The 20,661-nt window shown below is 36.8% G+C and overlaps 1 protein-coding gene across 1 annotated transcript in view; it reads left to right on the top strand.

The window, feature by feature from the left end:
* Positions 1 to 14,355, top strand: part of SV2C (synaptic vesicle glycoprotein 2C) — an 82,679-nt gene extending 68,324 nt beyond the window's left edge. The window contains exons 9-12 of the mRNA XM_074855729.1: positions 1,044 to 1,177; positions 2,431 to 2,634; positions 3,551 to 3,710; positions 13,559 to 14,355. Of these exons, the coding sequence (XP_074711830.1) occupies positions 1,044 to 1,177; positions 2,431 to 2,634; positions 3,551 to 3,710; positions 13,559 to 13,742 (682 nt within the window). The 3' untranslated portion in view covers positions 13,743 to 14,355. The remainder of the gene's footprint in view (positions 1 to 1,043; positions 1,178 to 2,430; positions 2,635 to 3,550; positions 3,711 to 13,558) is intronic.
* Positions 14,356 to 20,661: the final 6,306 nt, after the last annotated feature.

Raw genomic sequence — 20,661 nt, 5'->3', positions numbered from 1 at the left:
CGTATAATAATTAAAGCACTGCTTTTCAAACTGTTGCCACTTTGGGTGAAGTCTGCCAGCAAAACTGCCCTTTTTTAATTATAACTTTTTTCACACCTCCATGTAAAATAAATGATGATGTTTTTCTACATCTGTCTTTTTTTTTGTTAGCATAATGATGTTATTTGGTAGAATTATACTAAAAAGGCTTACAGCATTGTTTTAGTCTAGTAACATAGAGGTAAAATGTTACTGCTGGTAATACACTTTGTCACTGACTTTTTCTATGAATGACTTGGTTGACAGTCATGATCAAAGACCTAGGAGTTAAATGAGAGTCAGTAGGATGGAGGATGTTCAGAAATAAGAAAAGCTACTGACAATTTGTTTATACCTGTTTTATGTCCACAGTAATTACAATTGCATCCACAAGCACAGAAGCAACAAACACATACTTCCAGTTAGATAGCTAGCTGTATAACTAGCAATGTAACTGTTGTGTTCATGACAAACCATTTTGCAAAACCATTTTTTAACACTTGGAACAGTATGTTTTGCATTTGAGCCTGACACGGTGCCTAGTGTGTTCATCTGGAGAAATAAAGATTCTTTAAAAAACTCTTTCTCTCCAGCTTGTTGGTACTATCAGGTGCTTGTTTGTTCCAAGAGACTTGAGTTTCTGGAGCATGATCTCCCATTTCTGACTGTAATGTCAAATTACAAGTAATAGTGATTTTACAAGGCTACTTGTATTTTACAAGGCAATTTTACAATGTCATGGCATTGTTTTTTGTTGATGAGTAAGGACAAGTAATAACAAAAATATTATCAAATAAATTGTATTACCAGCTGTGGGTATGTGGAGCTATTTATCTTATTAATATTTTTTTTGAATGATAGTATTTGAGAATCAGCTAATCATTAATTATGTTTCCAGAATGCCTTTAAGAAAACATCGTTACCAGGGTTGAGATTTTTTTAGACGTGTATAGCTGCATCAGCTTGACTTGTTGCTCTTTCTAACCTATGAAGGAAGACTGACAGAAATTATTTGTATTGGGCAGGTTTATTATGATGAAGTTTAAATCAGTAACCTTTGAAGATTCACTTTTTAAGAACTGTGTGTTTGAAGACATTACTTCACTGAACACATACTTCAGGAACTGTACTTTCATGAATACCACCTTCTATAACACAGGTATTATGAGAAAAAAACCCTGATCATCCATTGTTCAGCTGCATGTCCTCATCTTATGTTTATAATTTCTGGATTTCTAATAAGGCATACAAGAAGTTCTCTTGTAGGGTATAAAAAGCTATAAAAAGCAACAGAACTCTGTAATGTTATAACAGAAAAGTTAAAGGATCACACCCACACTAGAGATACTGCAGATCTAATATTGACTCAGATAATAAATATCTCTTTGCTTTTAACCATCTCTAAAGACATTCAATCTGGAGAGGAGAAAATATATTTACTGCTTTACCGGTAGCTTTAACTAGAGTAATTTTATTTAGTCTAAATAGGACTGGTGGATTGCACTTGCTGTGGCATGGGAATCTGAGTTCAGGATTCAAACTACCTAATCTATAATTATTTCTACTCTCTTAAGTATTGTGACAAAAAGGTGAATGTGTATTTTCATATGTTTAAACAGAAGACTGGGCTTTTTCAGTTTAATAAAATATAACTGAAAGTAGAACATGGCCAACTAAGCTTGTTGGAAAGATGGAGCACTTCTTACTGCTTTCCCATAACTCCAGCAATCATAATAGCAATAGAATTAGGTTTCAGAGAAAGCAATGCCCAGCTTTCTTTGCGTGGAAGGAAGGTATTCTTGATTCAGCGTTATAAGGCTGACAGAAGGAACAGAAAGAAAGTAGAAATATAGGAAGAGATCTCTGAAATGGTATTGGAATAAGAATGGCCTGAACAGTTGCATGTAGTAACTCATGCATGTTTGAGCTGAAGATGATGAGACCTTCTCAGAAATTAAAATTAGTGAAATCTGAATTGTGTAGGAATGGTTCACTTTAAAAGAAGTCAGACGAAACTGGCCATGATGGCAGTCTCATCTGAAAGGCTGTCTGGTGTGGAACTAGAAGCTCTGATACTGAGCAAGACCAAGTGATAGAAACTTGCAGATACCCAGTGCTTTTTATGCAAGACTGGCTGGTGCTGAAAGACCTTAACCAAGTACAGTCCAAGCAGAGCTGAAATACAGTAATATAATTTGCCTAATTTCAGGCCTTAGTTACTCTTTTTCATGAACATATTTTTCTATTGAAATAAAAAGGTATCAAAATTAACAGCAATAACTAGTCCCATTTTATGAAGCAGTGAAAACTCCAAGCTGTCATTAAATTTGCCTAAACTTGAAATGCTTTTAATCAAAAGCTGCACATGGAGTTGGCTGTTAGCTGAAATGTTGCTTTTTCTTCTTTCCACAGATCTTGAGCAATATAAATTTGTTGACAGCGAATTGATAAATTGCACATTTTTCCACATCAGGACAGGATGCCAGATTTCTTTTGATGATGACTACAGTGCCTACTGGATTTACTTTGTTAATTTCCTGGGAACTTTGGCAGTGTTACCAGGGAATATTGTGTCCGCTCTCCTGATGGATAGAATTGGACGGTTAACGATGCTAGGTAGGGGCTTCATTTTGAAACAGGGAACACCATCAAAACCTAAAGCTCTCCTGATAAAATAACATGCTCTCTTTTTAAAGAATTTGGTTCAGAGAGATGTAAAACATTTCTTCTGCAGATACTTCATTTATGCAGCATTGTAAGTGCCATTTTAAAAAGCCACCAGTTTAGAAACTCTAGGAACAAAGTGTTCTGTAACTAGTTCTGCTATGCCACATTATCAGTCGTTGCTCTTCCATGCTGATATTACAAGACCGTTATTTAGTCATTTGGGATGAGATTTTGGAGAGTGCTGACCATTGACTTGCTTTGTTTCAGCTGAAAGGAAAGCAAGATGTGCACAGGTGACCCTCAGCTAGTGGAGCAACTCCTTGGAAGGGTCAGCTGCTGTCCTTTGCCTGTTACCTGTTTTGCAAAGTAACACGGTGGAAAGATATCTCCTGTGGATTATCTGCAATGACAAATCTATTTTCAATTTATTTAACGAATATGATAGTTCATTGTGTTCATTTTCTAGGAGAATATCTCTATATAAATGCAATTCCCACTTAGTGTTTTTGTTGCTACAATATATGAATGAGTTTCATGTATTTGCAGAAGATGATGAACAAGGAAGAATGGGGGATAGTTTTTCCCAGACAGCTTGCTTTGGGAGTTCAGAGAGGGTTCCGGCTTAATATTTTATGATATATACTAATATTTGAGGAGTTATAGTTTTTTTTTCCTATGACCCCCTTACAGTGTTTGTCTGCTTGACTGATCTTACCAGCAGAGGACGTCTCTTTAGTTTTTAACTCAAATATATGGGTCAGTTATTTAACTGCACTGTGTGTATAGAAACATTACACAAAATAATTAAAAATCATTCTTTAAATACAGCTCCACTTCATGTTTGTTTCAACTGTCACATACCTAGGTGGTTCCATGGTTCTCTCTGGCATCAGCTGTTTTTTCCTGTGGTTTGGGACCAGTGAATCCATGATGATAGGTATGCTGTGCCTCTACAACGGCCTCACCATCTCAGCATGGAACTCTCTAGATGTCATTACTGTGGAGCTGTATCCTACAGACAGAAGGTATGTGCAGATACAGCTCCCCTAACCTCACTGACACTATTTGTACGAGCAGAAATGGGAAATAGAAATGGTTATGTATGAGCTTTACAGAGGTAGTGATGTTTTGAGTGGGCCAAACAAATAGTTTGTCTTACAACAGCAAGGGGAAAAAAGAGATTTTTTGAGTTGTTTGGTATGTATTTTGCATCAAATAGCACCTAATCATGAAAATACCACAAATGTAGTTTCATATGAAAGAACGTCTAACTGTTACTGTCATGTAAAGCACAGCTAATGAGCAGTATTTCTGAAAACAGTAATGGAATATTTCTGGGTTTCCCCTAGTGCAACTATCTATGAAGGCAGTAGGTGGTCCAAAACAGTAATATAGCTGCATTTGTCAGTTGGCTGTGAAATGGTGGGGATGATAATAAAAATCACTATCTGGTCCTGAACAGCATCTTCTGAAAGAAATTGTGGGCTTGAACCATGCTGAGCTGTTAATTACTCTGCTACAAATTTGTATGCAGGGTCACTAGAAGTATATATACTCAGCCTTGAGTGGATACAAAAATGTCTTGGGCAATGCTCCTGACTCTTCAGGGCTCCTGCAAAAAAGCTCAGGACAATTTTCATGTCCTGCAAGTATTGATGCTAGATGACATGGGTTTGGATTTTTTTTCAGATACGGGTACATTTAATGCCGATCTTATGTCAGTTAGTGAACTGAAGGAAGAACAGTTGAGTCATAAAGTGTTCTATGTCAAGTGTAAAAATGTAAAAGCTGCATTTTCTTGAATAGACTGGGATGTTTCTCCCCAGGGACAGTGTGTCCTTTCTCTGTCACAATAATATCATTATGTCCTCACTAGAAGTTTCAAAGATGGTGAAAGATATTTCCAGTTTATAAATGCATGATGCCTTGCTGACAAATCTAAGTTTTTGGACAGAGGGGCAACTGGCTTTAGTATTGTCCATCATGAGAGAAAAGCTGTAGACTGACTTCTCTGTTTTCTTTTCATTGCCATTTTAAAAATATATGCTTCTTCACACAAGAAATTGATGTCCACTGTTGTGGTTGTATCAAATAATCATACTAGGCTACTTTGGAATCCAAAGCACTAAGCTCTAATACTAAGTGCTAGTGTATTTATTACACCTCAGGAAATTGCTCTTCTGGCAAGAATTATTCCATTAACCAAACTCTATGATATAATTCTAATAAATCTCCTTTAGAAATATCTATCTTTTTTGTATTCCTAAATGTAGCAGCCACAAATATTTTCTTAAGAAGTAAAGAAAAATAATTAGAAAATCCATTGATAATGTTAATGAAAACAAAGATAGTCATCATCACTAGGAATGATAAAAATAATGTAACTGATATCTATTCTAAGGCATCTGTATTTGTAGCTAATAGTTGTTTTTCATAGTTTCTGCTAGCTTTGAGATTATAGCAAATTCTTCCCTATTTTTATTTTTTAAAAAGCTTATGTGTGCAGTAATAGCTATCTGGTATTTCACTTCAGAAATGTACTTGCAGCTGAGTTGTTGGGGTTTCTATCTGCTCAGATAGAAAACTTGTCACTTTGTATTATTCGTATAAAAAGGCTCATAGGCCAAATCTACCTGTACCAGGAAAGATGTTGATATACATTGTAGATGAGATTTTTTCCAAAAATTTCCAAAAGTGTTGGAATCATCACTGCCAGTTTTTGCCAGCAGGGTTATAAGGACATGACCAATTCTAGAAGTCACTTGCAAGACATGTTTTTTTTTAGACTGGGGCAAAGCTTCATGTTTCATAGAACTATTTGAAAATTAATAACTGCAGTGACTCAAATAACTTGCTTCCCAGAAATTTTTCTCCGCTGTTTTTTTATCCAGACCAGCTACAGTTTACAGCCACCATTGCCCACCTCTGATGGTCCTGTCTTTCCTTGTAAGACTTCTTTGATCTCCACAACTTGCCAGAGTTTGCTGGGAATTTCCAGCTTCTGCCAGTAGCTGTAGGGCTGAACAGTCTTTCCAGGCATATATGGTACATGAAGCTGCCTGATCTGGTTTTGGATAAGAGGTCCTTCATACTTAAGATGATGCCCTCTTTCACTACTAAGCTGCATCCAGAGTGAATCTGGTCCTGAAGCTGGCTTCCAGTTTCCCCTCAAAAGGCAATCTAGGCACAGCAACTTTGCTCATTCTGTCAGTATTTTAGTATTCAAATATATACTCAGTGAAATGACCACAAACCAGCAGCAAAGTGCAGCTGTAGGTTGGACTGAAAGTGTGTGGAAGGAGGCCAGTTCACACTACCATACACAAGAGACTAGGCTGGGTAGCCTCTCCTTTTCCTCCTGCACAACTCCTCTTGGAGACCAGCCAGTTGCCAAACCACTGGGGCTTTTCCAGTGTTGTGCAGCATAATACAAAAGGTGTTTCATAAATTGTACTCGAGGTTATTTGGGGATCATATTGGCTTTTTGCCAGGTAGGGGTGTGGCAAACAATTTGGAAATATGCAGCATATATGATACACAGCACACATTTCAGTTTCCTGTTCATCAGCTGCCCACAGGGCAGAGTTAAGGTTGCTTCAAAATCTTAAGAGATTTGGATTCTGTATGCATTTACACTCATCTACATATTTACGTTTTCATTTACTAATGCCTGGATTTCTGGTAATTAAGTAGTTTGTCCTATATTCTTGGTGAGTACTTTCAGATTTTATGCCATTTTAGCATAGCTTTTGCCTGTATGTTCTTTATAAAATCTCAGCTGATTTGCACAACTGCTAAAATAAGAGATGTTAGAGGCTGTATAGATTTCAAACGCTTCTCAGGTAGATGATGAAGTTGTGTTAAAAGGTGAGGATATGTTACTAATGCTAGTCATAGGCAGGTTTCTGTCTTCCAGACAACACATGGTGGTAAGAATCATTTGATAACGTTAATTTTTTTTTTTTTTACTTTTCAATACACAAATTTTAAAGGATACTCATCATGACTAGCTATAACCTAGCTGATTTCCAATAAGCAAGTAAATTAACCCAGCTCCACAATGTAGAGAACTTGTATTAACTTATCTTTTGTCTCATCTTTTCTCTTGTCTTTTGCCTTATCTTCTTAATGGCCTGTGCTATTCTGGACTAGTCAACGGGTTCTGAAAAGTCTTTGGTTGGTCATGACCCTCTTGAAGGCCAAACCAAACTCTTCTATAGCCTTGGAAACTCTTCTCTAAAGGAGAGTTATTAAATGTCTTGCCAACATTTTTCGGTGCTCCTAGAGTGCTTTTCCATATACTGCTTTGAAAGGAGGTGATGTAGAAATTGAGGCACAGAGGAAAAAGATATTGTTAAGAACAACTTCAATATTGTCCATCAGAAAAGGAAAACTATAGTCTGGCATGTGTGGTATCAACAATCCCAATCACTGAGCATTCTGAGAAGAGGGAATGGGCTGAAAGCATAACTTCCACTGCAGCTGTAAGTGCTCAGCACTTCAGCAACACAAACCTGAAGGTGCTAAACTGACAACCCAGAAAATGTGAAATGCATACTTACTGACTGCTTAGTTAGCTTTAAGCGACTCGTTCACATCATGTATGAATTCTGTGGCAGGGATAGGGATTGTATCTTTTCTCCTGACAGCACTCAACTACTTTAACCATGAGACTGCTTTCTCATCTTGCAGTCCCCAGCCTTACTCACAGTGCACCTTACTTCTGCAGCAGATGAGGGAAACCAAGTTTTCTTCACCACATTTATGTTTTACCCTCAAGCTCTCTTTGTTCTATGCACTGGCAGAGTGATGTGGAAGAAAAATATTGTGTGATGAGGTAATTATGGCTTGTGTTGTAATGTGTGTGCCCAAGGGGCTTGCAATAACATTGCAGTTTCCTAGTTCTGCCTCTAATATATATATGAATTGAAGAGAGTTAAAATTCTATGAAGTAGTAACATTTTGGAGATTTTTATGACTTTAAAATGGAATTGTTCTCATAAATGAGAAATATCTTCTTGTGAATTAACTTGGAAAGCATCAACTTTATGAGCCAAGACTCTTGTCAAGGAGTGGATACAACAAATTACCCAAACCTAAACAAAAAGTGGAATAAAAATAGGTCATCTCCCACAGAGTAAATCAAGGTTAGATTGCATCAGATAACGAACAGTTCATCAGTTTTACTACAGCTGCCAGACATCTGGGTTTGAATCTTGGCCAGGAATATTTAGAATTCAAGGTGTGCTATGAAATGAAGTCATCCTGTTTTGCCTTTTTTTAATACCTCTGAAGTAAGTGCATAAAGGTGTGATCATAATGAACAAGTAAGTTGCCGATCTTCAGTTCATTATATTTATCTTTTTCTCTTTTCCTGAGCCCTGAGAATCTATCCCCAAAGTAATAAACATTATTCACAGGGTATCTTAAGTCCAAATTTGTATTGTTGTGGCTGTCAAAAAATAAGTTTTCTCTTCTTTTGAGTCATAACAGCAGTCATCGACTTACAGCAGAGCTCCTGACAGCTATTTTCTACTGCCATCCTGTGGATGTGGTTCAACTGCATTTTGCTGAAACTTCATGTTAATGTTTTTGAGACATGACATGCTGAACCTATGCAATGCCTTGGGCAGTAGTCCAAGGCAGGAATGCAAATTTCACAGTTTTACTTGCACACTGAGAGCTGTAATTGGTCAGGCTATGATATGGATCTTTGTACTCATTTTTTAAAATATCTTAAAATGTCTGGACATTAGAAAATTGTCCGTAGCACATTCAAAAACTCAGTTTTAATAGACTTTGCATATCATTGACACCCACAAAAGTGATATTCAGAGTTTTTTGTAACTTTATGGATAGAGTCAGCACTAGCTCTGGCATGAAAGTTATCAAATATCTGTGCTACACATTCAATAGCATTTCACTGCAGGACAATTAAGTTTTCAGGTACTCTGGCTATCAGCAATGGAAAAGTGGACCTGAAGTATTTTATGTAGGAATATAAGCACCTGGTCTAAGAAGGAGCATATGTGGCAAAAATGAAACAAGCTCTTTTAATCTAAAGGCTTGGATAATCCCTCTATTTTTAACTGTTTGGACTCTTGCCATTTTTTAGTGGGGCTTCAGTGAAAGGAAGCTAAGCATTTTTCTTTTCACAGCTTTCTCAGCAATTGAAGTAAAATACACTGGGGAAAATTCCTTTCACCTAACATCCAGCTTTCTCTCATACCTGAGAGTTCTGTAAGACTTCTGCATTTTTCTCCTTTCAATACTAAAATCTGTAACTTTTTTTTTTTTTTAAAAGCAATCCCAAATTGATTCACCAGCATTATTTTACTGATGTGCCTGAAGGATTTAATGACATTCTCTAGCTGGACAAGGGATTCTTGCAACCGAACTCTCTTGACTAGTAATAAGGATTGATCATCAAATCAAAAAGATATTTTTGTGCCAATGCTTCACCCAGAACTGATCAACGTAACAGAAATTGGTGTATATAGGCCTTATGCCTTTGGATTTTTTCATTTCATTCATTCATGGCATTGAGATGACACACCATGTATCTTTGATCATTTGCAGACTTTCTGTACACTCTAGCACTTTCCTGAAACACTGTAGCAGAGACTGTCTGAGGGCTTCAAGAGAAGACTGCTCATCTATGTTTGTGAATTGCAGCATATTTATTGCCTGGCTATTTTTACTCCCCTGGATTCAGTAGAATTAATTATTAAGGCATGAATTAATACAGATTCTAGCTGATATGAATTATAAACACTGTTCTATGAAAGATGTTTAAAAACCAACAAGTCTGAATTTGCTATTCCTAGAGCTCAACAGTTTGCTTAATGACTTCATTCTGACTATCAGTACACAACAAATTTACATTCAAATACAGTATTAAAACTGAAGGATATGAAGGCAGAAGGTTGAACAGTGACAATGCTTTTCAGATACAGTTCACAACAACATTTTACTTAAGCCTGTAAAATTCTTACTGTTCCTGCCAATAATGTGCACATTTTCAGTGAGAGGACACATCTGAAAACTGCTTAAAGATTAAAAGACTGAACTGCTAGGTTTTTCATTTTGTATCATCAGGACAGCCAAGGGCAATAAAAATGGGCTTACTTTGTCTTATTCTCTTTGTTCATAATTTGATAACATTATTAGGATTAGACTAATAATGACCCCTTACAATTGAAAAAATTGAATAAGTCCATTTTACAAAGCAGAACTGGTTTTTCAGTGTCAACAAATTACCTTCATTTTGCTCAGATATAAGAGATATTGTATTACAAAATTACTTTAAACCTTAATTAAGGTAATCTTGGGTATATAAACTATAATAGATCTAAAGCACAATGGCAGCCCTGAATGTGCTATCTGTAGAGACCAGCACATGAAAAGAAATGGCCCAAATTGCTCAGAAAATTATATTCAGACTCCTGTTATAACTAGCTGATATAAGCAAATAGCATCTGTGAAACAGCTTACCTTTATAAGGCAGTATAAAACAACACATTATAAAACATCCCCATATGTTTTGTGCTATTGCCTTTCCAAAGTTTTCCTGCCTCTATCTATACAAATTTGCTTTAGCTAGATCTATGTATTGTTTGGGGAGTTCTGATATCTCTCTCAATATATGGAGGCAGTTGACGACTAGGTGTCTATATTCTTTACGTGAACACTGTTTTTTCCCTGTTACTGTTATTTGGGGGCAAGTTTGGTTTTACATCAGCACTGGCAGTTGAAGAAATCATATTTACATGTTCAGACACTGATCACAGCCAGTCATCACCATAACATTAGAAATACTTCTTTGTGCGTAAATGAGGTTGAAATTAGAACAGTTCTGATTCTTTTCCTCTCCTTCTTCCCCTGACTTGTTCAGAATAGCTGCAACCTGTTATTATCCTATCACATAAACTCTGTTTTCCAGGCTGGCTGTGTTGTCTTTAACCTCTTCCTACCTGTTTGTGATAAAATCTATTTTACCACAGTCTTTCCTCTTCATGCTCCTTCTTCCTACCTGCACTTTCATTGACCCTGGAAGATGTGTCAGTCTGGAGCTCCTTCCCTCTCAGGAGCCTCTCCCTATTCTGGGTCAGCTTCCTCCAGATATTCTGGGCTTTATCTGCCCATGTAGTACAGATGTTTCTGTGGTAGAGATTTGATCTTCTTTCCATAGGCTTTGAAATATTACTCCAGCAGGGTGATTCTTTGCTGCTTCCTTCAGTGCATCTCCCACTCCTCCTTTGGACCAATTTCTCCAGAAGTCGTCCTTAAAATGGGCAAGGTTTAGCTTGCTAATTCCTCCTCTGAGGAATGTATTTGCAAGGAGCTGCTGCAAATGTTTCTCTGTCAGAAAGCTTCACAAGCAACACTTCCAAAGTTTCCTCATCTGCTGCTGTCAGCGGTGTGCTCTCTGGCAGCCCTTACTGGTCTGCACTGTCAGACAGCAGAGCATGTCTCTTTCAAGATGGTTATCTCCAGGATGTACATGTTTATCTTTTCTTGGCACTAAGTATTATGTAAAAGTACTGCAGATTTAATCACATTTATTAGAAACAAGCAAGTAAAGGCTTTGAACATTCAGGAGGCATATCTGAGTCTCTTTTGCTTGTTTTTTTCAGTTTTTCTGGGTAGTTTCTGCTCTCCTATCAGAATGACCTGTCTCTCCTTCCTTAGATATCACTGATATTTATTGTCATGCAATATCTGGATGGGTGCCACGTTTTACACAAAGAGGATTTATGATTACTTCAGACAAAATAATAATTACTTTGCTAAATCTCAGGTATTTTAAAGAGACCAAAACACTGCTGATTGCAAAACATATATCACCAAACTATTATTATTATTATTATTATTATTATTGTTATTATTATTATTATTATTATTATTATTATTATTATTATTATAACCCAGCAAAAGACACTAACTTGTGTCTTGTCCCGGGGTCAGGAAAGGCATATAATACACAGAACTGGCACTGGAACAGTAAGTATCGACTCTTCTGATTTTACTTCTGTAATGTTTTAGGCAAGAGGGTTGACTTCGGTCTGCAACCATGGACAAATGAGTATTTAACATTAATGGAAAAAACCCTTTTCAAAGGTATATTGATTAGTCTGTTCCATGTCTTATTTCTGTTCTGCAAACATCCTTTTAGCTGATTTAAGAATTTGACAGCAAAAGTACCATTACTTCAAATTAACACATTTCTGAATCTTGTTCAGATTCTGGAATTGATTCTGTGGGTTAACTAGAGTTCTAATTCTTAGACCAAACTAGAGCAATTTAGAACTATACCAGAAGGATCTAGACCTACCTTCATCGTTCTTTTGGTGCGGGGTCCCCGAATATGCTAGGACTGGGTAATTCTGAAGCACAGCATGTCAAATACAGTCCAGGAATGGACAGTGCTGAAAACCCTATATCCTGGTCAATTATGCTAGACAGAAGATTCTACCTCTGCCCCAGTATAAGACTTGGATGTATGACTCCAAAGGACCTGACTGATCCACACTATTGAGATCCAGATTTGCGGAAGAGCAGAGAAGATGAGCGAGGGACACTCTGGACTGTGGCCATGTCCATCAGTTGCTTGAGGCAGAGGATCTCTTTCCCCTTGATACCAAGGTTTGCTGTTTTCAAAATCAAAGAATAGTTCCATGAAGAACATTCAGAAATCATATCCTTGCTCTCAGCTGGGATCAAGTCTACTTACTTCAAGTTTATTGTCTGGGCTGCTCTTTAAGAGCTCCAGCAGAAGTTTCTCCAACTTACTTTCTAGGAATTCAGGTTACATATGAAAACAGGACTTCTTCCTTTCCCTCACATGTACAACAGCTAGGGCTCTTTTTAGTCACTGGGACCATCAGCATGGTCTGCTGTTCAGACTGGGGGCTTTTTCCTTCTAATGGCAGTACTTATTAACAAGAAGGAAACATTCTGGTCCAAAAAGAAGAACATCTATACTCCTGATTCTTCTTATTTTATCCCAGTGAGCAGTGTAAGCTCTACACAGTCCTTCTCTCTTTCATTTCTGAATGATTTGAGAAATGTTAGAGATTCTACTATCATACAGATTTTTTTGTTAGGACACTTTTCATAAGACAAGGTTATTCTTGCAACTATGCATCATAATGTCATGTCAAAACACAATTTACTAAAATGGTGGTAGTTTGGATAATACATCTATGCACAGGCTACCAAACATCTAAAATACTTAATCCAGACTACCAAAATCACACCACTGCAGTGCAGGAGCCCCTCTGAATTGCCTGTGGCATACTTTCTGTTGGCAATCTATTTGCTTTCCATTTTCTCTAAAGTTTCTCAGATACCTCTTCTGCACCAAGCAGGTTTATTTATGCCCTATTCTCTTTACCTCTAAGCAACAAACATTCATTATTACTGGAGGTCTCATTAGCCTTTTGAAAAAGCACTGGTTGAACATGTATGCCTCCTGTAAAAAATCAATTTCCATTCAGTGCCCCAAGATGATAAATTTTTATTTTAATGACTTCTTTCCCAAATCACCAAGTAGCTCTCAAAAGAGAGCTACTTGACACCTTCTGTCTCCCAATCCAGCATTTTAAGTGTTACTGAATTTTCATTTGCAAGTCCTTTGATCTACTGTAGAGGTGCAAACCTACCTATTCAGTCATTCATTTCGTATTTTGGTCCCTGAGGCAGCAGAAGTAGCTGAGCTTTGATTTCGCATTATAAAAACAAGCACAGAATCCTTGTTGGCATAAATTCTGTTTAAGATATTGGGGCTATACTGATTTATTCCCACTGAGGACTTGTCTCAAAGATGTTACTCTTCTACTCATTTTTTAACTTTCTCTGTTTTCTCTTCTAGGGCAACAGGCTTTGGCTTTTTGAATGCACTATGCAAAGCAGCAGCTGTACTTGGAAACTTAATATTTGGTTCCCTTGTTGGTATCACCAAAGCAATCCCTATTCTCCTTGCTTCTACTGTTCTAGTATGTGGAGGTCTGGTAGGACTTCGGCTTCCTGATACAAGAACCCAGGTGTTGATGTAACTGGAAAAAGCCATTTACTATTTATTTCTTTCTTCGTACAAATGTCAACTCTCCTGATCGATGGTGCAAAGGCTTCAGATTCTCAACTCTTAGTAGAGTGCTCAGATGTCAGAAATCAAACTCAAAAGATACTTTGGAGTGGCAGAGATTTAGAAACCTCTGTATGAAAGTTTTAAATGTCACTTTTATTTGCTTGCATACATTGCTATTCAAAAACCACTTAACTTCAAACTGCAAAGCTACCTCTTAAAACACTTCCGGTGACACGTCCAGGAAGGTAAAACCATACTGATAATTAGATATTTAAAATGCAAGCAGTCATATTGTATAAAAATATGTGATAAATTTGGCCATGACATTGTGAGCTTTTGTAACAATACAGACAGGCTAGTCAATTACTTAGCAGTATTGGTACAGAGAATGTTAATGTATCAGTGCATGTAGCATTAATCAGGAAACACTGCAGACTGCATCAGGACGGAGAAAGCTGACCTTCTGCAGCTGTGCTTAGATGGTAAAAACTTGTTGCCATGTCTCTTTCTTGGGAAACCCTTTTAGGCAGATTCAGTCTAAAGTACATCTTATATTTGCTGAGGAGAAGGCAACAGCTACTGCAAGGGAAATGAAAAGCCCATATGGGTAAGGAGCAAAGAGAATAACACAATAAACCCTTTCACTCTTTAGTGCTGATTCTCCAGAAAAATTTTGTTTTCTTTTCACTTGTGGCATTTGGAATATTTTTGCCATTTTTAAAAAGTTAATTTGTCATAATCAGGAGTGAATCAACACAAATATTTAAGTTGTTGTAAGTATGAATAACAGAAAAATCAGAACAGTGAACTGTATGAAATGTAAGATGCTTTCGGAAGTTTATTTAGTTTTTATACTTCTATTTTTCTTTGTCACAGAATGGTTATAAAAATATGTGTCCATAGAATGCCACCTAGTAAATCTAGTCAGCTCATAAATTCAGTACAGAGTATTACGTAATTACAACATCTCAAAAGTTGGGTTTTTTTAAAATAATATATAAAAAAAGAAAAGCAATAATAAAAAGTTCCTTCATTATTTTCACAGTTTATAGACTTCTTTATATAACCATTTTCTCAGCTGACTTTTAATAGTTCTAGAGATATCTCACCATTTAACACTTTCCAATATCTCTCTGAAAGGCCATTAAGAAAGAAGCTAAGGTTGCAGGGAGTTGTAATGTTTTCATTAGACTAAGTGCGATGATGGAGAATAAATGGTAGTAAATATATTCCTTCTAAGTGATATGCTATGGACTGTTCTGGATTACAGTAAAGCATTCCCCACCAGTCCTGCTGCTCTGGAAAAGGCTATGGAATCTCTTTAAAATGTTAGCATTAAAAATTTAATACAAATACATTTATAAAATTAGCAGATCCTTTGATGACAGAAACTGACATTGCTTTCAGTGGAGCTAAGACAACTTGTATCAGCTGATGGACTATCTGCAGTTTCAAGTCTCAAAGAACAAATCTGCTATAAAACATAAGGAAAAATTTATCAGTATTTTTTTAATTATATCTGACAACACTTATTATGTGGTTGAATCATTGCCAAAGAAATTAGGCTGTCAGATAAGGTCATCGTGTAGTAAAATAGACTTTTTTCATTAATTTTTCTTTTGCTCCTACATGTGAACTTAGCTTTGTGTAGTAATATCTATCACTTCATTCTCTGTCAGTCAAGGTCTTAGTCATATTGAAAGAGTCAGTAGAAGTCCATGTAAGATAATTGATCATTCATTACATTAAAGTTCACTGTTTAATTTACTGATTCCAGAGTTAACATTTTGCAGTTACTAACAAATGCCTGTGCTACACATTGTAGCACCAAAATGTTAGCCCAAGATGTGGTTTTCTGCTATTAACAAATGAGAAAAGTAGCTGAATTAAAAAAGCATGAGTGTGGAAAACTAGTGGGCATTTTTTTGATGTTGATAATTTAAATATGATATAGTAAGAAATAAAGTTTAAGAAGTGTGTTTATTTTGCAATGTAATCAGTCAAGATATTTGAGATGAAATATTTTATATTTAAATCTGATTTAAACATTTATTTTAAATTTCTAACCTGTGTTAAAAAAAACAGGAGGAAGAATTTTTTTTTGCCAAGTTCCAGGTTAAGAACATAACGCTGGTCTTAGTTTTGCATCTGTGGCTTTTGTCCACTAGTCATAGCTTTAGTATTATTTCAAGGCTGTTTTCTCCAATGAGAATTATATTTGAGCCCTGTTTCTCTGTGCCATTCATTAGTAGCATGTGTCCACCTCCTTGTACCTCCTGCACAACTTATTTTGAAATCTGAAGCCTCTGTACATGTTTGGAGTGAATATCAACAGCAATGGTAAAATATTACATTGTCTTGCTATGCACTGTCTGCTTGAAGTAGTATATTGTGTCCATCTCTGTATGTAATTCTGAAAAACATCCAGATCCATCAATTCATGCCGCCTGATCAGTGTGGAGAAAATGGGCCACAGAAAAATAAGGTCCAGCTTTTGAGGGCTACAGTTCAAGGTTAACACACTAAAATCTCATTACATGTAAAACTATGATGATTTCAATGCTGGTTCTTATCGTATGTCCTGGCTATGTCATAAGTATGCGATTAAATCTGTATGAAGTGGAATACAGCAACAACAGGAATTAGTAAAGATGAACAAAATTCCCAACTACATGGACCTTACAAAGTCCAGAATTAGAGTGAATGTTCCAAGGTAGGAAAAGGAAAAAAAAGAATAGTGGGTAGGAAAGGGGAGAAAAAGCAAATGGAAGAGATGAACAAAGAAAAAAATCCACTAACATTTCCAACATATTAAACAAAACTTAAAGCTAGAATTTCCCTAGCCGCTGAGACGGTTGGCTCAACAGATTTGAACTAGCGTGCAAGCCAGCATCAAAGCTGTTTGAACAATCAATTGTTTGGGCATGAGTGCAGTAAAGATTTTTCTCATGAAGACAAAAGAAGTTAATGCAATTTCAAGCTATAAATACTTGATTAGATAGGTACAATCCATAGGCTGGAACAGAAATACTTAATCTATGGACATCCGGACACAAATGTTACTTATGTTATAAACTAAAGTGATCTGGCTGGTATTTAGCAAATCTTTCTTTTTTTGCAGCTTCCATGCAGCTTTCTATGTCTATTCACTTATATCTTACACAAAGAATCACTTAGTGGCCTGGTTGGATTGCTGATGCACACAGAGAGAACCAAGCTTGAAAGCATTTGTGTATCAGAGCTATCAAACGTATATAAACAAAACTGCTTATTTGTCTGTCTTGGTCACTGAACTGACTGACCACTAATTAGAACCTCCTTTAAGTCTAAATTGAAGAAGGATATCAGGCCTAGTGCTCCTCTCCTGTAAAGCTGAAAGACTCATCCCAACGACAGCAATGACAAAAAGTACAATGGCCCCTGAAGACAGAGGAAGACTGACAGCATTTAGAATCATATTAACTGTGACAGTCAATAACTTTAAAATTTGAAAACTGTCCACAAGAGAGACCACATTTTCATTTTTCACAAAGAAATTTTATTTTAATTAGTTTTACTCCTTACAGGTTTTCTGATAGTAGAGCTTGAATTAGCAGACTCATATTTCTTGAAAGCATCTTATTCATTTCGTTTGTACATTTTAACCAGATTGGCGATATTCATGTTAACACCTTGGTTGGAAGCATGTACTACAACAATTGGCATGCATTGCATTGATTGCTGAGTATGGATTCCTAGCAAGGGAACCAGGATTAGGTGCTCATGGTTTCTGGAGTGCTGAAGGGAATTTCTAATGAATTATATGTTGGGAAGCCTTCGTCCTCTGTGCTTGATTTTAGCCAGTGTCCTTCCAGAGGTGTATACTACAAAACTTTGACACAGGTGTAAAAGTGTTAGCCCTCCTTCCTGATGGCTCCCATATTCTACTCTTTGTTCATCATCTTAGAAAACCGGGGCAAAATAAGACTGATAACTCAAGTTCTACTCTCTTTCTCTTCATGCCATTCCATTCATTCCATCTCAAATTGCTTTTCTTACCAAAGGTCCAATCTTAAAGAAAGCCACAATTCATTGCTCATACTCTCACTTGCTTCTGACTTCATAGTAACATTTCATAAGAAGGTTTGCCACATATCTTTTGCAATTTGGCCATCCTTTTTTAAACCAAGATGGAAAGTGAGCTCAGAAGTCCTTCAGACAATCTTACCCTTCTGAGGCAGAGAGACTCCATGTTTCTCTGTATATCCAGAAGGCTGAACTAATACAAGGAGGGGCATCCTCTCAGAATGGCCCTTGTTGGTCTCCTTCTGTTGTGGGTACAGATACGGTTGAATCTTCTAGTCTTCAGCTCCATTTGTAGGAAATATTATTCTCTGTTCTTGTTTTCTTTTTCTACCACTATGGAGTCTTATCTTTGTGTAACTGCTCTTGAGGCACAATTGCTGATTCCAATTCTTAGCAATATAATACAGTCCTCAGTCTCATATGGACAGCCACTGCATGCTGGGCTTTAGCTCTCTTCTCTATTGTGAGTTTTAAAACAATCTTCATTAGTCAGAGAAAGATGTTTACATCCAGTCACACCTCTTTACCTAAACAAAATGATATCATGCTAATACAACCTACAAGGCATGTTTCCTGTTCAATAACCTGGAAATGCAATTGAAATTTCAATCACAACGTTAAAAAATGAATCCTTGCACTCAGGGGGTCAAAGACACAAGAAATGGGAACAGAAATGCTTCAATTTCTCTGGAGTCTTGAAAGAAAACACATGTTCAGTAATCATATTCCAGAAGAAAACACGTGGGAAAGACTTCTTTGCCTCTGTATTTCCTGCCTTCTTGTTAATTAAACTTACTGTTAAATATTAGGTATTTACCTGAATTAGTACTTTCCAATGCTACTAGTTCAGGAAACACAGCATGAAAAGACAAACTTTTGCCTGCACTTTGGAGGCAAGACAGGGACCAGGCAGTGATGTGGAATTAGCAGAGACATGTTAGCCAGGAAATCTGGTACTCAGTTCAGAACCTGAATTAAATAGAAGGCACCAATTTATAATGCTACTTGCAGATCTCACTCACCTTCACTTAACCTCATCCAGTCTACAACCAGTCCATATGCTGAAATCAACCTCATTTGCTTTCTTCTAACATTGATAATTTCAACCAAGTGATGCAAAATATTATTGGATCTGTTATTGATATCCACATTCTTTATTTCCGATGCAGTGGCAAATACCCTACTTCTTCCTTCAAAGGAAGAAGGATCCTTCAATATTGAGTCCTATATAGATGTGTAAAAGTATTATATAGAACTTCATCCACATTCAGGACCTTTCTTTGATGCAGTGACTTAACATGTCAGAAGCAAGAAAAAGACAAAATGGGCCTGATTTATTTACTTTTTTTGTTTGATAGTAGGTTGAATTATCTTCAAAGATGATGGCCTGTAATATGTAGCCATGCATTCTAGCCCTTGGAGTACATTCTGTCCAATTAAAAGTGAATAAATCAGTAATTTTTGGCAGTCTCTTCCCACAACATACACACAAGCTACATTTACTAGGACCAAAATACTTAGGAAAAAAATGGGGAAAAGTGCAGGTATAATTGCTTTCTGTGATAAACAATCTTCCCTGCTTGACAAATGTCTGAAACATATTGCTTGCTTCTGACCAGTACACAGTCCAATAACCAAAGATTGGAGATTATTTAACAACAAAGGTATTTGTATGAGGATGACCTGACACAAAAGTATTGTCCTTCCACCCAGGGTATGCATCAATATGCATTTTAACGCCACATTACTGAGAAGATTTGTAGAAATCTTGCCCTACTCTGGCCATCCACATTTCTGAGCTGTAGCCAGATACATCAGTCTGGAAGTGAGAGAGAGAAATTGCTGGCAGGCTGGCTTTCATCACTCTCTCCACAGCTAGCCACCTAAGTTCATTTTGCTTGGATCCTAAGGATCTGGTTTTTTTGCTCAGCCTCCTACTTTCTAATTTTGGACATCTACCACCTGACACTCAGTTTTCACCAGTAGTCCTGACCAAGTAAGTTGAATCTACTTGCTGCTATGGACAGCATTCATAACTCATCGCAAGCACAATACTCAGCAAGAGTCCAATGTCTTGTGTGTTCTGGTTTCATCTGTTGTCTAGAGCTAGAGTTTTCACCTAACATTTCTCTCTGATAATACTGCATGTTTTATAAGCTATAAGACATGTCTTCTATCTTAATGTCTGCCTTGTAAATATATGCCTATCCCACACTGGCTATGTGGTAAAAGTAATTTGTGAATCTCATGTAGACCTGTCTTACCCAGTGAAAAGGTGATCCTTCAAAAGAAGAGGTTCAGGAAAAAAAAATAAAATGGAATCAAATTAAATGCAAACTATGAAGAGTAAGATTTCAAAGCCTAGGGTTCAATTACTTTTATTTTTGTCAGCTGTTTTCCTTAAATTCTAGCCTGCAGTTATATAATACCGTATATTGGAAAGAAGTATTCTACAGTTAGAAGGGAATACACATAGAGAAACACTTGTGGGTGAGTATACACGCATATATACACACACCCCTCCCTATAACATAGGTAGATGTAAGCCTTACAAACCATATTCTCATATCATTCTCGGGGACATAGTTACCTTCTGCATTTTGCATTATGCTTTGAACACAGATAACAACCTGTTCTGCTCCTTATGCAGAACCCTTTACTTGTTCATGTGCAAAATTGTTAGGATGACAAGTTTCATCTTAGCTGGCCATTAGGTTTTGATCATTGAAAGGGAACTCCGGAAGTGGTCTGAAAAATGAGCTCTCACTTCACTGTAGCCTTCCCAAATACCACCACACTGTGCCAAACAGCAAAACAGCACA

The sequence above is a fragment of the Strix uralensis genome, chromosome Z, assembly GCF_047716275.1.
Source record: "Strix uralensis isolate ZFMK-TIS-50842 chromosome Z, bStrUra1, whole genome shotgun sequence".
Lineage (NCBI taxonomy): Eukaryota > Metazoa > Chordata > Aves > Strigiformes > Strigidae > Strix > Strix uralensis.
Note: the sequence above shows the minus strand (reverse complement) of the source record. Positions and strands in the feature narration are given on the sequence as shown.